Here is a 17,629-nt window from a genome sequence, read left to right as displayed (position 1 = left end):
GAAGAAAATGGTGATGCAACTAAGGACATCTTAATAACAATTATAGTTCACATTAATTTAAAAATGTCATTCTTTAGAGGTTATTAAGTGTGATGAGAAATGTTTCCAGACCTTCATGCTTTGATAAACTACATCTTTTACAAGAGGTGGAATAAGGAAAACATGATGATAAAACATTTGAGGTTATGTAGAAACTAAGAACATGAAAACACGATGAAAGAACAAATATTCTTAATATACCCATTAAGGTGCATTTATTCACCTACATCAACTCAGCATCATTTAGTATCTTCTAGTGGAATCGTATCCTTTGACACTGCTATATCTTCTTCATTCCCACCTCCTACCTAAACACGACAAGGAAAAAGCTTGTCTTGTCTGGTCTTAAAGCTTGGAGGAAATGATGGGCATTCTTCAGGGAAAAGAGGGTGGGTAGTTTTTCAGATTGAAGTCTTAAAAAAATCTCACAGTGCCAATACTTGATCACCGTTACTCAACATTTTCGTTTTGTTACACTCAAAAAAGCCCAGCAATCGCTTAAAGGTTCCCCACAGGATTGTCCAAACACTGCTAGTGAAAAAACTCAGTAAAATTTATATGGCTTTTGATGAGCAATAATTAATAAATATTTATCAGTTATCCAGGTCCTGCAAAATGTCTCTCTTTTCATAATGGGAATCGAGTGTAACCCATTTTGTCAAAGTTTTAATGCGCTTTAACCCAAGTATCTAGAATCCTAAAGATGCTTTCTAGCTGCCAGTGAATTTTTTGGCTTTTAAGAAAAGAGAAGGAAGAGGGGCACCTGGGTGGCTCAGTCGGTTGAGCGTCTGACTTCGGCTCAGGTCATGATCTCACGGTCTGTGAGTTCAAGCCCTGCGTCGGGTTCTATGCTGACAGCTCAGAGCCTGGAGCCTGCTTTGGATTCTGTGTCTCCCTCTCTCTCTGCCCCTCCCCCGCTCATGCTCTGTCTCTCTCTGTCTGTCAAAAATAAATAAACACTAAAAAAAGAAAAGAAAAGAAAACAGAAGGAAGAAAAGGGATGTAACTTATGATGTATACACTAGAATACATATACCAAAATACATATACTAGAAAGTACAGGTAGGCTATGCCTTCAGAATGTGAAAACATAGGTGTTTTACATGGAGACAAACTACATTGCCCAAATGATAAACCATAACAATAACTTGAAAAAAAAAAAAAGCATTTCATATGTGCACCATAACATAGGTCTTTGTTTTGCTAATTATATCCTGCCCCCTGTATGCTTTGGGCTCCAGATTCCCACATTCAACTGTATATTCCACTTCTTTACCTTGATGCCTCATGAACAGACCAAAATTAACAGATACAAAAGGAATTTCATTTTAATTTCTCAAATCTTGATTTTCCTCATCTCTGCAAATGGCTCCCAATTTACCTATTTCCACCAGAAACCTGAAACTCATCATTGATTTTTTTACTTCACTCCCTACCCCTGAATTAACAAATCTTATTATCATTCCCTCAAATAGGTCCCAAATCAGTCTAGTTTTTTCAGTTAGCCTTCGTGTTTTTCCAAATGCTCTGATGGGAATGACATGCAAATTTCTCCTTCACGTAAACGGAGCTCTTCAAGATCTGGTCTGTCAGTGGCCTGGCCAAAACTTCCTTCTCTTTAAATACTCAGACTGTGTCCTTTATTTTATTTTGCTTTGTTGTGACTGCAACCCCCCAGCTTTTCCACGGCTGGATCCCACTTGCCATCCCAATTCCTCGCTCATAGGTCGCCATTTCAGGGAAGCCTTCCCAGACCCCTCAACCTAATTAGCAAAGTCTCACCCTCACTACCCATCATCCTCCACCGTCTCACCCTCTTTTTCTTCATCACACTTGTCATTGTCTGTAATGAATTTCCTTCATGTGTTGGCTGGTTTATTTTCTCTCTCCCCAAGCTAGAGTGTGAGATCCATGAGAAAAGGAGTCCTGTTTGTCTTGGGTGCCCCCGTATATGGAAACCTGCAATATTACCTGAATGAATGAGTGAGTGACAGATATGATCCTATCCCTAGAGAAGGCTGCCTGCTGTCTTAGGCAGAATTTATTTAAATATGATGAAATGCTGCAGGAATCCCCCCAAATGATCGGTGATATGTAGCACTCCCCCGCGTTCCTCACCAAGCAATATTAAATGCAGCATTACTGGTACGAAACCAAAGAAGTAGGTCCAGTCAGAAGTTGTATGATGGCACTTTGGTAACGCAGAAAACGTGGAGGATGGATGTGAGGAAGAGCTGCTTTCCTACTCTCCAAGGAAAAGAATAATTACTCCATCCCTCTGAGTAAGAAGGGCCAGAACCTTGGCTGTTTTAAAAGGGCAGTGCTGCTGCCAGAAGTTTGAGGCATATCCAATGTGTACTCCACAGGAACTTTTGTAATTGGACTTTTGAAATGGAGAAAAAAGACAGGGTTTAGGGGGTGGATAAATGCTTCCATCCAGGGAAAGCCAAGTCCAGGGTGTTTTTATGCAACTAAATAAAACCACATACAGCTTTGGGCAAAGCTGTATTTATTTTCCTCTCCCCTCCTCCATTTGCCTTCAGGTAATTGCTTTAAGATTATTTCACACATACTAACTTTTCCCCCAAAGAACTTTAGTTAAGAATTAAAATATATAGGAATTCTGCTTTTAAACACTCGACTCAGGTGGTGAATTCTACCTGCAGGTAAATCTCCTTTGGAATATATCACTTACCCTTGGATGGACAACAAATCCGGATGTATTTGTAGAATAGGTGATTTTGCTTTCTTTTCTTTAAGGATTTATTTTAACCAAGTACCTAGGAGGCTTCAAACCACGGTTTATGAGACATCCACTTTTAACTCCCTGAGGATATGGACCCTATCATCTGTTCACTGTCTGGCTGTACCAGAACTCAATGCTATGCTCACAGAAGACATGGTCCCTTCTCTGCAGAAGCAATTCACTGAAAAGACTAAATACTGGACAGGGGAAAAAAAAAAGACCTCCTTGAAAGTCTAAGATGTCATAACAGAATGACTTTCTTCTTTTCCTGATCTTTAATGCCAAGAACTGTTTGTTCTCCTTCTGTGTGAAATCAGCAAAAGTGATTAGGTAATACAATGCATCTCTGCTTAAGAAAATTATTAAGTTTCTGTCTCTCTCTCTCAAAAATAAAATAAACATTAAAAAAGTTATTAAGTTTTCCTTTGGGCAAAGCTATTTTTATTTCTTTCTCTTCTCCACTTCCTTCAGGTGAATGCTTAGAGAATATTTCACAAACACTATCTTTTCTTCGAAGGACTCGAGTTAAGAATTAAAATATTTAACTAACTAAAAGAAATCGAGTGCTCTACTTTCAATTCTCGGTTCTCTCAAATTTTCTGCAGCTATAGCATTAGCTATAAATTTATAGCTATATAAATTTCTCAAAATTAGTGCATTAGAAATTCAGAGAGGTGAAAATGATATTTCATTTTATAAAAAAAAAATCAAAGGAAAACACTCTGAAAAAAGATTTTTAGTGAACATGACAAACTATTAATACCTTTATTATAGGAAATGATAGCTCAAACAGGTAAGAGAAAATATTATGTGCTAAAGACATAAATGAGTAAAAGGCTCATAAGAGACATTTTCAGGTGAAAAAAGATAGAAAATTATTCCACCTTGCCAGTAATCTTAACAGAAAATTTAAAAACATGTTTGTTTCTAGTCCATAAAATTATAAATAAAATTATAATTTTCCCATTAAAAAAACAAGACATTCTTTGTGCGAACAAAATATTATTAAGAAGCCCAACCAAATTGAGTTTCATCCATCATATCTGAAAGGGTGGATCTTGAAGATTGGTCTATTTTCCCTGTTCAACTCCTTCAGGGACTTTTGAGGAACCTTGAAGGAGGTGCTGGTTCCCCATGAAGCATAATTAGAAAACCATATTTTTAATATCACACAGTACTGATAAGAGACCGTACAATATGCATCCTCCCACAATGGTCGATGAGACTCTAAATCACGTTAACCATTTCGAACAGCAATTTGGAAATATGCCATAAAAATCACCAAAATATCCACGTCCTTTGTCAGCCTTCACTTCTGAGCCCCTATACTGGCGATCTTGCATAAAGATACTAATGGCAGCATCATTTAATACAGTAAAATGTTAGAAAAAATTGCATGTGTTCAACCATTCAGTACATACTTAATGAGAAAAAAGTCTTGCAAAAAGCTAATGTTGTTACTGAAGGATAAGGAGGAAAAGGAATGGATAGGGGCACAGTTTAGAAAGTTCATGAAGAAGTACCTAATCTATCCTTTACTGAAGGTGGCTCCTATTTTACTGGAGGGCATTAATTCCCTAAATTATCTTAGTCCAGATACCACATTACCAAAGAACACAATGAAAACTAGAAGAGAAAATATGTCAGGCTGTGGCATTATACTTAATTGTTCTACCAGGTCTTTTCAGAAGACCACAACACCGACATTGGCAAAGCCTCCCGAAGAGAACAAAGGTCAGAAAAGTCTAAACATGTCTCTGAGACTCTCTGTCTTAGCGATAGATCGAGTGAATCTGTAGCTAACTGAAGCACTCCTGACCAAGGAAAGAACAAGGATGGCTTCTGGCCATAACAGGGGTGGGGGGGTGTGGGTCGGGAACTAGACGGGAGGTCTCTACATGGTAAACTATGAGCTTAAAGTGAATGAGAGCATTTTATAAATAAGGTTATCCAGTTTCACATTCTTTTTGTGTTTTTCTGCCCTGTGTAATCCCATATCTTCAACAAAGTCTTATTTAAATGCTTCCAGCCTAGTCTCAGTTGTGCTGTGGGTAAAGGAAGGATTACATGTCCATATTTTAGCCAGCCAGAGAAGACATCTGGCCCACCATCCATGCCTTAAGCTGGCATGATGATGGCAAAAGTGATGAGAAATGAACAAAGAAGTTTAGCAAGGGTCAAGGGCAGGTCATCAATTCTGCTGCCCGTCCTACACAGGGGGCATTGTCTATCACCATTATTCACGGGGCTGGTGGAGATTTGATTACAGAAGCCCACTTCTTTATAGCCTCAAGAATGTTTAGAAAACCAGACAGTTAAAAAATAAGCACCTTGAAATATAAATGAGATCAGGAAAAGGAAAATAACCTCTGAGGCAAAAAAGCAAACAAACTAATAAAGACAAACTTCAGGCTCTTGCAACTCTCTCTACTTGTCTATTTTCAGAAAGGGGCAATTTGTCAATTGTGGAAATGATTGGTTTAGGTGGGCAGACAAACATACATCAAAGCAAAATTTCTTTTTAAGTTGAAATCAAAACCAAACAGAAAGATATATTAATATAATCACATATTCAAAAGAAAAGAAATAGAAAACAAGTCTAATCCATGTCATTGGTTTTGTTTTGTTTTTTTCAAAGAACAGCATTTTAAAAGATTCTCTAGTTCAACCTTGTAATCACTGCTTTCTGTGTGCATCATCTAATGTCATAATCAGATGTGTGCTGTGTTTACAGAAATTTTAATCAGTCTAAACACCAAGTGGGCTGGATTGTGGGTCTGTCCTATCCTGCCACCATAGAGAGCACATTAGTACAATCCTGCCTAGCTCTCCTTTTATTTTTTCTGACTTGTTTTACATTCATTTCATCTTGGGCTATTGCAAACATCTGTCAGTCAGTCAAACTATGCTCTGGAAGCAGTAGAATATACACGAACAAAAATTAATTTTCTCCCCATGCTTTTTCTTTCTGAAATTACTTTTCCTTTCTGGTAATGATTATTCTTACCTTAGGTTGTTTGCAAAGATAGTGACAGAGTTCTCCAATATACTGAAACACAGTCACATTGTACTTTCTACAGTCATTCCAAAACTGACTTGCTGAGAATTTCTTCTTTAATACACAAGTAGCTCCTATGAGAAAAGGCAAACAAAACAAAACAAAACAAAACACAACAACAACAAAAAAAAAACGGGCACTAAGGGAAATATCTGAGGGCAGAATGAACAGAAAACTAAAATGATGTTGCCCTGTGTGGTGCACTTGTATTCAATTTCAAGACTTTTATAATCTATCAGTGGCCATTTATATCAAGCTCATTTGAAAACATTAATCTTACAGTCCAATAAACTTTTTAAAAATTCATGCTACAGTTCTGTGTTTTGACTACAAATATATTCTTTTTGGGATGAAAGAAGCAATCAAAATGCTTAGGGAGTTGCAAGCGTTAGAGGATGACTACCGATAAGGGTTAGTCTTCTCCACAGGGATCAACAATATTCATTTACTTTTGACCTTGAATATGTACATCTTATTTACTTTTAAAACCTTAAAGGAGCCTTAGTATTTCTCAAGGTTGAGAGTTAGTAAGGTAGAGTTGGTAACATAGCACCAAAAACAAGTTCACTGATGGCTGCAGAATTTAACTGTAACGACCTGATTTTCACAACAATGTAAATCATACGACTTTTTCCAAGGAAAATGCTAATGTCTTGACCCTCATCTTTATTTATTTTGGACACTGATCATAGTCTAAATATGCTCCTCCATACAATTACTTTATTGTAGTTCAGACATATACACTGTGACATATAAACACACACATAACTATAGTTAAGTACTATTTCAGGGCCAGACACATAATCTGAGCATGTTTATGAATGAAATCTACTGAGTCACAAATTCTACCAACTGAGTTACTGGATGCCCGGGTACCTTGTCTTCAAAGACAGGCTCAACAATTCCTTCTATACACTTACCTTTGCAATGTGCATTTGCCACTCTTCCCCTCAAGGGGTAGGGTCTGTTTCCCCACCTCTCAAATCTTGAATCTGGACTGGCTTTGATCATCAAAATACAGGTGAAATTATCTAAGTGATTTCTGAGGGTAAGCCTTTAAAGCAATGCAGCTTCCACATTCACCCTCGTGGAAGGCTCCTAGTACCATCTAAGGAGGCCAGGGTAGATCATCCAAGGATGAGTGACCGCATGGAGAAGGAAGCCCACTCAACAGTCAGCTCCAACCACAAGGCCAAATTTCCAAGGCACTGGTCTTTCCAGTTTCAGGAATAGAATGCTATGCCATGAAATTATGTCCTTTTAATAAACGTACTGTTGTAATTATATAATAAGCACACAATCACTCTGAATTCTACTGATAGAGTTTCAAACTTTAACACAAGTTACAATTAATAGGCATTTTGAAAACTTAACAGACATAAAATAAAAACTTACCTAACTCAATACATCCACCAATGCCCAGAAGAGCTCCTGAACTATGATACAGGGGAAGGGTTATATAAATGATGTCATTAGCAGTACAACCAAAAGCCCACAAGCCAGCAGAGCCCTTTAAAGTCTGCATCTGAGTGATCACAGCTGCTTTTGGTAGCCCTGGAAGACAAGAAAAGAAATATATGTAACAGAAAGTTTATGCTGGTATCAACTACAGCGGCAACTGAGACAAAATACATCAAAATATTACATGTGCTTTATAGGGACCATGCAAATGTGAACCGCCCCTGTACTTAGTTCCTAGAATCTTGGATCTACCCAGAAGAATCAAAACTAAAATTATATAGAGTTTGGGATGCCATAAACTTCAAAGAGCCACAGCTGCTACAAGAATGACAAAAATGTCCCAAATCTGAAAATGTACACCCAAAATGAGGCAGATCACAACATAAATCTAAATTATACTTAAAATAGAAATTTTCTAGTGAGCAATTCTAATTCCAAGATTCTGTCTCAAGAACCAGTAGTTTTATGTTTCATATGTCCTGAATTAAGATCATTATAGAATATCAGATTCAGTAATACATAATGTTGAAACAGTTCTAAACATTCATGAGCCAAACATCGATCACTTTCTTTTTCCCTTCCAGTCTTCTTCTATGTACAATGGGTTTCTTAAAAACGTTTGTAGTTGTGATTAATATATAAAACGTTTTGCTTACTTTTTTTTATTTTCCATATCGTTATAGTCTTTTGGATTACAATGCCAGCATAATAAATTCATCCAGTTAGTACACAATGTAATATGAAATTGGCTTATTTGAGATTGAATATCAGCAATTTCATGTTTCAACATACAATTCCTTAGCATGGGACACAACTTGTTTTCACAATGATAAGTACCCTCTCTTAAATTCATTTGTTAGATTAAATGCTACTTTAGTCCTATTTTGTGTCACTTCAAAGAGTTCTAATATTTTTGGAATGTCTTCACTCAGAGGGTCCCAGCCCAAATCTACCTCACCAATAAAGTTACTTCACTTCACAAAACGCAACGGTGACAAGGAGTATCATTTGTTGTTCCAGAGATGCAAGTGGAAACCAACGTCAGAAAAGCCACAGGAATAAGCAAATAACGGGATTAAAAGTGAAGAGCAGCAGATAGTAGAGCCAGAAGTATAGCCTTTTTCTCTACCCCACATACTGATACAGTCCTACTATCTGTCAAAGGCAGGTCACTAATGTCAGTGGCTCTACAAACTTACTGCTGCACCTAGGTGGACTTGATTTCCCACTTCTAGAAATGGAGTCCTAAATTTCACAATGTGTTTCCCAAACGGAAGTACTTCCTTATTATTTTCAGCTTGCCTTGAAGTCTTATAGTAAAATATACCCCTACAGTGATGTCAGCTGTGAGGCTTTGTGAGTCAGTCCTTGTTTCTCTTCCCTCTGATATACAACTAAGGGGACATGTGTAACTATCTCCCTCCAAAAGTGCCGCGGCATAGCTCACGAAGGCACCCCAGAGATCCATCCACTGGTGGATACGATCATGGCTGAACTGGATCCCAGAGGCAATGACAGAGAGAGGGAAGTGGCACAGGAGCCGTGGAGGCAGAGAAAGAGGTAGCTGGCCCAAGAGCAGGCCAGCATGACCCTTGTGGCGGAGGAGATCCAAGGTGAAGGTGAGTGAGTGGTGAATTGGCCTGGCCACATGTGCTGCCGCGGGAAGGACCAGTTAGTCTCTCTCAGGAGTGACCACAGCGACTGAGGGGAGGGAAAGGAAAGTCAAAGAGGCAGACAAAGAGAAGTGAAGCAAAGTGACTCCTACTGGTTGCCCCAGGACTCAAGAGGACCACCCATAGATCTCTATGACACCCTTTCTCCCAACACTTGATGATTCCCTCTACAAGGGCAGAGGCACACCCAAAGCCCCAAGCGCTAAGTAGACCCCCAGGCCCCCACCACTCTGCCTTTTTTTAAGTGCTGCCAGCTCCAGAAAGAGAAACCAAGAACTGGTGCTATAGCGCCACCTTCTGGAAAACAAAAGGAAGGCTCCTAACTACCTTTGTTTTCAACTGTTTGTATCAAAGAAAACAAAACCTTGCCTGGGAGACCTGGCTGGCTCAGTAGATGGAGCGTGAGACCCTTGATCTCTGGTATGTGGCTTGGAGCCCCACAATGGTGTAAAGCATTACTTAAAATATTTACCGGGGCGCCTGGGTGGCGCAGTCGGTTAAGCGTCCGACTTCAGCCAGGTCACGATCTCGCGGTCCGTGAGTTCGAGCCCCGCGTCAGGCTCTGGGCTGACGGCTCAGAGCCTGGAGCCTGTTTGCGATTCTGTGTCTCCCTCTCTCTCTGCCCCTCCCCCGTTCATGCTCTCTCTGTCCCAAAAATAAATAAACGTTGAAAAAAAATTAAAAAAAAAAATTTACCAAAAAACCCACCTTGCCTACGTAAGAAAAGTGTTTGCCACTTTAAATACGATGCCAGAGGCACTTTTCATCAAACATCGTGTCAGGGTAATACAGTATAACAAAAAGAAAATGACAATATTTCATGAACAGAACCTCAAAATATGGAATAATGGAATCTAACTGGTATGGAATTTAAAATATCTATCATGAAGAAATTCAATGACCTACAAGAAAACTCAGAAAGACAATATGATGATCTCAGGGATAAAATTAATGAATAGGAGTACTTTACCAGTTCTGGAGCTGAAGAATTCAATATATGAGATGAAAGATGCATTAGAATTCACTGGAAATAGACCAGATCATATGGAAGAGAAAATTAACTAGATGGAAGATAAAAGTATAGAGATGATTCAGGTGTAAGAGTAGATAAAAAGTAGGATTTTTAAAAAGTGAAGAAAACCTATGAGAACTATCTGATTCCATTAGAAAAGCCAACACAAGAATAATGGGTACCCCAGAAGGAGATGAGAGGGAGAAGGGGGCAGAATGAATATTTAAAGAAATAATAGCTGAGAACATACCATACCTGGGGAAGGAACTGGGTATAGCTAATAGAATACCTTAGTATTTCAATGCAAAAGATCTTTTCCAAGACACATTATATTAAACTGTCAAAAGCCAAAGATAATGAAAGAATGATAAAGGTAGCCAGGGGGAAAAGAAGACAACAGTCTACAAAGGTACCCCCATTAGGCTATCATCAGATTTCTCAGCAAAAATTCTACAGGCCAGGAGAGAATGGAATGAAATATTCAAATATTGGAAGATATTGGAAGATAAAAACTGCCAGCCAACAATAATCCATCTGGCAAAGTTCTTTCAGAAATGAAGCAGAAATAAAGGCTTTCCCAAACAAACAAAACTGAGGGAGTTCACCACCACACAAAATATTGAAAGGAGCTCTCTGAGCTGAAACAAAAAGACAAAAATACACAAAACTCTGATTAAGTGGCTAAGTAGTCAGAACTAGAATACTATAACTCTTTGTTAAAATAGTATAATAAACTCCTAATTATAACATAAAGGATAAAGGAAAATAGCATTAAAATTAGCTCCTGGGGCGCCTGGGTGGCTCCGTCGGTTAAGCATCAGACTTCAGCTCAGGTCATAATCTCGCAGTTGGTGGGTTTGAGAGTCCTGCATCCGGCTCTGTGCTGATGGCTTAGAGCCTGGAGCCTGATTCCAATTCTGTGTCTCCCTCTCTCTCTGCTCATACTGTGCTCACTCTTTCACTCTCTCAAAAATAAACATTAAAAAAATAATAATAACTAGCTGCTACAACTTGGTAATAAAATCACAGCATAAAAAGAGATAACTTATGACATCAAAAATATAAAAGGGTAAGAATAAAAAGACAGAAACTTTATAGGTGAATGAAGATAAATCGCTATCAGCAGAATAAGAACTATTTTATCTAAGATATTTTATGTAAATGCTTGGTAACCACAAAGCAAAAATCTAGAGCAGAGACATTAAGCATAAAAAGGGGGGAGAATGGGGGCGCCTGGGTGGCGCAGTCGGTTAAGTGTCCGACTTCAGCCAGGTCACGATCTCGCGGTCCGTTGAGTTCGAGCCCCGCGTTAGGCTCTGGGCTGATGGCTCGGAGCCTGGAGCCTGTTTCCGATTCTGTGTCTCCCTCTCTCTCTGCCCCTCCCCCGTTCATGCTCTGTCTCTCTCTGTCCCAAAAATAAATAAAAAACGTTGAAAAAAAAAAATTTAAAAAAAATAAATAAAAAAAAAAAAGGGGGGGGGGGAGACTGAGCAAACCAGCATGGAAAACCACCAACTTCCAAAGGAAGACATAAAGGGAAGGGAAATGAAACAATGGAAACACAAAATACCCAGAAGGCAAAAGATAAAATGACTGTAGTAAATCTTTGCATATCAATGATCACCCTGAATGTAAACAGATTGTACTGTAAGTCAAAAGGCACAGCAGTGGCTGCATAGGTTAAAACAAACAAGACTCAACTATATGCTCCTATATGCTATAGGAGACTATTTCAGCTCTAAAGACACACATAGGTTCATAATCAAAGGATGAAAGATGATATTCCAAGCAAATGGAAATGAAAGGGTGGCAGGCATAGCCATATTTATATAACAAAACAGACTTCAAGCCAAATGAGTAATAAGAGAGAAAAGGTCATTATACAGTAAGGGGTCAATACAGCAAGAAGATACGATGATTGTCATTATATGTTCTCCACACCTGAGCATCAAAATGTATTAAGCAACTAATAACAGATCTTAAGGGAGAAATAGACAATATAATAATTGTAGGGGACTTCACATTTGATCTTAACCAAAAGACCAAGAAGCAATTGTAGGGGACTTCAATACCCCACTATCAACAATAGGTAGATCATTCAGTAAGAAAATCAACAGGGAAACACTGGAATTGAACCACATTTTAGAACAAATGGGCCTAATAGATATAAACAGAACATTCCATCCAGCAGCAGCAAAATACACATTCTTCTCAAATGCAATGCAAAAGTCTCCAGGGTAGATCACAAAACAGATCTTAGCAAATTTAAGAAGAATGAAATCATACCAATTATCTTCTCTGACCAGAATGGTATGAAACTGGAAATCTGCAACAAGGGAAAGTGAAATCTACAAATGGTGGAGGCTAAACAACACTTCTAAACATCCATTGAGTCAAAGAAGAAATCAAAAGGGAAATAAAAAATGTATCTCAAAACCAAAGAAAAGAAAACACAACATAACAAATATTGTGGGATGCAGCAAAAGCAGTTCTTAGAAGAAAGTTTATAGCTATAAATACCTACATTAAGAAATTAGAAAGGTCTCAAGTAACCTAACTTTATACCTCAAGGAGCTAGTAAAAGGAAAAATTAAGCCCAAAGTTAGCAGAAGGAAAGAAATAATGAGGATCAGAGAAATACAAACCAAAATAAACAATAAAAAAAAATTGACAAAACTAAAAGCTGGTTCTTTAAAAAGTTCAACAAAATTGGTAGACTAGAGAAAAGAATCAAATAAACAAAATTAGAAACAAAAGAGAAGACATTACAACTGACACTATAGAAATAAAAAGGATCATGAGAGACTAATATGAACAATTATATGCCAACAAATTACATAACATAGAAGCAATGGATACATTGCTAGAAGCACACAACGTACCAAGACTCAATCAGGAAGAAATAGGAAATCGTAACAGATCAATAATGAGTAAAAAGACTGAGTATAAAAAAAACAAAAACTCCCCAAAGTGAAATCTCCAGGACCAGCTCCTTCACTGGAGACTTCTACCAAACATTTGAAGAAAATACTGACAAGGAAGCAACACTTCCAAATGCACTGTACAAGATCAGCATTACTTTGATACCAAAACCAGATAAAAATACAAGAAAAAAAATAGTAACCAATATCCCTGATTAAAACAGATGCAACAATTCTCAATATTAGCAAACTGAATTCTAGAACACATTAAAAGCATGATACACCATGACCAAGTGGGATTTATCCCTGGGATCCAAGGATGGTTCAACATATGCAAATCAATAAATATAACACACCACATCAATCAGATGAAACCTAAAAATCACACGATCATTTCAAGAGACCTAGAAGAAAAGCATTTGATAATAAACATCCTCTTTTAATAAAAACCTTTAACAGACTGTGTATTGAAGGAATACACCTCAACATAATAAAGGCCATATGTGACAGTCTGACAGTTCAACAGAAAGAAATTGAAAACACTCCTAATAAGATCAAGGACAAGGCAAAGGATGCCCACTATTACAACTCCTATTTAATACATTACTGGAAGTCTTAGCAAGAGCAATTAGGCAAGATAAAAAATAAATGTTCTCCAAATAGGAAAGAAAGAAGTAAAATTGTCATTATTTGCTGATGATATTATCCTATATATAGAGAAAATCCCAAAGAATTAGGCAAAAGACTATTGGAATTGATCAACAGTTTCAGTGAAGGGTCAGGACACAAAATCAACATACAGAAATCAATTGTGTACCTTTACACTAATGATGACTCATCTGAAAAAGAAAGAAAACCATCTCATTCACAATAGCATCAAAAACAATAAAATGCATAGGAATAAATATACTCAAGGAAATAAAAGATCTGTACAATGAAAACTATAAAACTTTGCTAAAAGAAATTAAAGAAGACACAAATAGAAAGACATCCCATGTTCATGGATCGGAAGAATTAATATTGTAAGACTTGCCAAACTACTTAAAGCCATCTACAGATTCAAAGCAATCACCATCAAAGTACCAAAGGCATTCTTCACAGAAATATAGGAAACAATCTGAAAATTTGTGTGGAACCACAGAAGACCCCAAATAGCCAATGTAATACTGAGAAAAAAAGAACAAAGACAGAGGTATCATGCTTCTGAATTTCAAACTATACTACAAAGCCACAGTAATAAACACAGTAGGCACTGGCACAAAAATAGGCATATCTACTAATGGAACAGAATGGAGAGCCCAGAATTAAACCCTGGCATATATGGTCAACTAATATTTGACCAGGAAGCCAAGAATACCTAGTGGGTAAAAGGTAGTCTCCTCAACAAATGATGCTGGGAATACTAGAAAAACATACGTAGAACAATGAGGGGCACCGAGGTGGCTCAGTCAGTTAAGTGTCAGCCTCTTGATTTCAGTTCAGTTCATGATCTTGCAGTTCATGAGATCGAGCCCCACATCAGGCTTAGAATGTTCTCTCTCCCCTCTCTCGTCCATCCACATGCTTGCTCTCTCTCTCTCTCTCAAAATAAATAAACTTAAAAAGGTGTTAACAACATATAGAACAATGAAATTGGACCTCTATCTCACACCATAAAAAAAATTAACTCACCATGTATCAAAGACTTAAACATAAGACCTAATACAATAAAACTCCTAAAAGAAAATATATGGAAGAAGTTTGTTGATATTGCTCTTGGCATTAATTTTTTTAACATGATACCAAAAGCATAAACAATAAAAGAAAATTCAACAAATGGGATTACATCAAACTCAAAAGCTTCTTTACAGCAAAAAAAAACCAAAAAAACAAAAAAACAAAAAAACAAAAAACAAAACAAAATAAAAACACAGCCAAATAAAAAGACACCTATAGAATGGTAGAAAATTTCTGCAAACCATATATCAGATAAGGAGTTAATATTCAAAATATGTAAAGAAGTAAATCAACTCAGTAACAGAAAAAAAATACAATTAAAAACTGGGAAGAAAAACTAATAGACAGTTCTCCAAAATGTACATCAAAATGGCCAGATACCTGAAAAGATATGCAACATCACTAATCACCAGGGAAATGCAAATCAAAACCACAGTGAGATATCACCTCACACGTATTAGAATGGCTACAGCCAAGAAGACAAGAGACAACAGATTCTGGCAAAGATGCAGTCAAAGGGAATATTTATATATTGCTTGTGGAGTGTAAATTGGACTCAACACTATGGAAAACAATATGGAGGTTCTTCAAAAAATTAAAGAACAGATTTACCACACAGTCCAATTCTACTTCTGGATATATACCCAAAGGAAATAAAAATGTGATTTCAATCAGATAATCTGCTCTCCCATGTTTATCACAGCATTATTCATAATAGTCAAGATAGGGAAAGAACCCAAATGCCCATCAATGGATAAAAAAAGATGTGGTCCATATACACAGTGGGATATTATTCAGTCATTAAAAAGAAAGCTATTCTCCCATTTGAGACAACATGGATAGACGGAGAGCACATTATGCTACGTGAGATAAGTCAGAAAGAGAAAGACAAGTGCTGTACGATGTCACTTATATATGGGATCTAAAAATGTTAAGCCTGAAAAAACCAAAGAGTAAAATGTTGCCAAAGGATGGTGTGTGTGTGTGTGGGGGGGGGGATAAAAGTGATGGTGTTTAAAGGTACAAACTTTTAAGGAATAGTCAATAAGCTGTAGAAATCTAAGGTATAGTACAAGGAATATAACAGTAAAATTGTACTATAATTATGTGATATGCTAAATATCACTATATAGAGATATTATATAAATGTTTCAAAGTAACACATTATATACTTTAAATTTACAATGCTACACATAGAATTTATTCAATAAAAATAAGTTATAAAATAAAATACACTCCCATGTCTGATGTTCGAATTTTATAGCCAAAATCTCCTACTGCCCACTACATGCTTCTCTAGGTATTCTCTGGCCCCATGTAATGCCCTATGGCTGGTACTTTCTCCTGGACCTCCTACTACTGATCATTTTTACCTGTTTTGGCTCAACCTCTTTGAAATGATACTTGATCTTCCAACTGAGATTTGACTCATGGTGCTATTTCTATCTCCCAACATATATCTCACTGAGACAACGAGCACTACCTATTGCATACAAACTAAACTCCAGTTTGCTCTGGTAGGCCTTCTCTGATTTCATCGTATATGCAGTGCTTTGTATAGTAACCAAAATTACTTACACGTTGCACAGTCAACTGGGGTACCATCTTACTAATAGTAGGACATCATTCTTTCCTCTGATTCAACACATTCACTGATAAAAAGCCAACATTCTCATGGGGTTTTTGGTCAAAGCAGCACATAGAGCTATGAACCAGAGGCTTCAATGACTCCTAGATATTTTACCCAGGTGAACCTCAAGTCCACCCTGTTGCCTCACCTGCTTTGACATTTTCTGACAAGCTTTGTGCTCCATGTCTACTAAAATGGAAGATAATTGATCTCATATGCAAAGCTGGCATTGTCTTGCATTTATCCTAACTAAAATTTACTAATTTTTTTTTAAAAAGAAATCTCTCTGGCTCTTCCTGATAGCTTGGCATCTCACACCATAGAAGTTTGTTGTCCTCCTCATGCATGGGGAATCTCTCCAAATTTTCTTGTTAAACCCATTGGGTGAGACTAGCTCCATCTTTGGCTTTTGGTAATTCAATGCCTTTCTCTTCTTCATCCAGAGGATCAAGCATTTATGTGTTTTCTGCTTCCAAGAAGTTCCCACCCATGGTCCTTCAGTCACTATATTCCCTACTTCCCACACCGTTCCTGATTTCATGGCAACCCAGCTTTAAAAGTAGCTTTTTAGTAGGGGTTGTGACCAAAAATAAGGATGCTTTATCTAGGTGTTTCCTGTGAGCTCATGTACCTCCTTCAAAGCACACTAGTAAACTAGCCATGTTTCCCTTCCTAAGCTGGTTAGCTTTAAGTGATAATGACCTTGTTAATGTATTATAAGCCATCCAAAGTATTCAGTTAGATTTTTTGATAAGAGACCAATTATGAACTTGTCCAGGAAATGAAAATGATCAAAACTTGATGGAGGTTAAAGTTGGAAAGAAGGAAAAAAGAAATAGGAGAATAAAATTTGTTACAACAGCATTTTAAAGTCCTGCCTTTAAAGAGTTAGAAAGCCCATTAACATATTAAAGCCCTTGTGGAGCCCAATGGTGCAGAAACTTTGATATTTTTGTTACGGTGTTTCTCAAACTTATGTGGTCATAAAGTCCCTTTTCGATTTTTATTTCATTTTTTTTTTTTTAAGTTGTGAAGGGATATGCTGTACAACAGACGTGGAGAAAAGATACCTAATATGGTCTCCAAAGTCCTCTGCTCTCCTAACCTTCTATGAATCCCTAGCATTGGAACTCCTCACATGTCCAGGAGGAGGTCCAGGCATAAAGGTGGGAGGGAAGCTGTGTCCAGTGAGTTGAGGATTAGGAGGATAAAGAAGGGAGAGATGATCCAATTCAGAGGTAGGAATAAATAATTTAAGGAATTCTGGGATAGTTTTGGAAAAATGAAAAAATCCATAAGGTCAAGGAAAAGGAGCGACAAAGGACAGAGAGATTGAGATGGTGTTAGCCACTGGCTTCCAGGCATAGTGTGGC

General features: G+C 37.4%; 1 protein-coding gene across 1 annotated transcript in view; it reads right to left on the bottom strand.

Moving 5' to 3' along the window:
• The window catches only part of SLC27A6 (solute carrier family 27 member 6), a 75,586-nt gene that overhangs the window by 33,334 nt on the left and 24,623 nt on the right, over positions 1–17,629 (bottom strand). The window contains exons 3-4 of the mRNA XM_003980733.5: positions 7,239–7,397; positions 5,793–5,917 (exon numbers count right to left, since the gene is read on the bottom strand). Of these exons, the coding sequence (XP_003980782.1) occupies positions 5,793–5,917; positions 7,239–7,397 (284 nt within the window). The remainder of the gene's footprint in view (positions 1–5,792; positions 5,918–7,238; positions 7,398–17,629) is intronic.

The sequence above is a fragment of the Felis catus genome, chromosome A1 (assembly GCF_018350175.1).
Source record: "Felis catus isolate Fca126 chromosome A1, F.catus_Fca126_mat1.0, whole genome shotgun sequence".
Taxonomy (NCBI): Eukaryota; Metazoa; Chordata; class Mammalia; order Carnivora; family Felidae; genus Felis; species Felis catus.
This window is presented reverse-complemented; position numbering and strand designations above follow the sequence as displayed.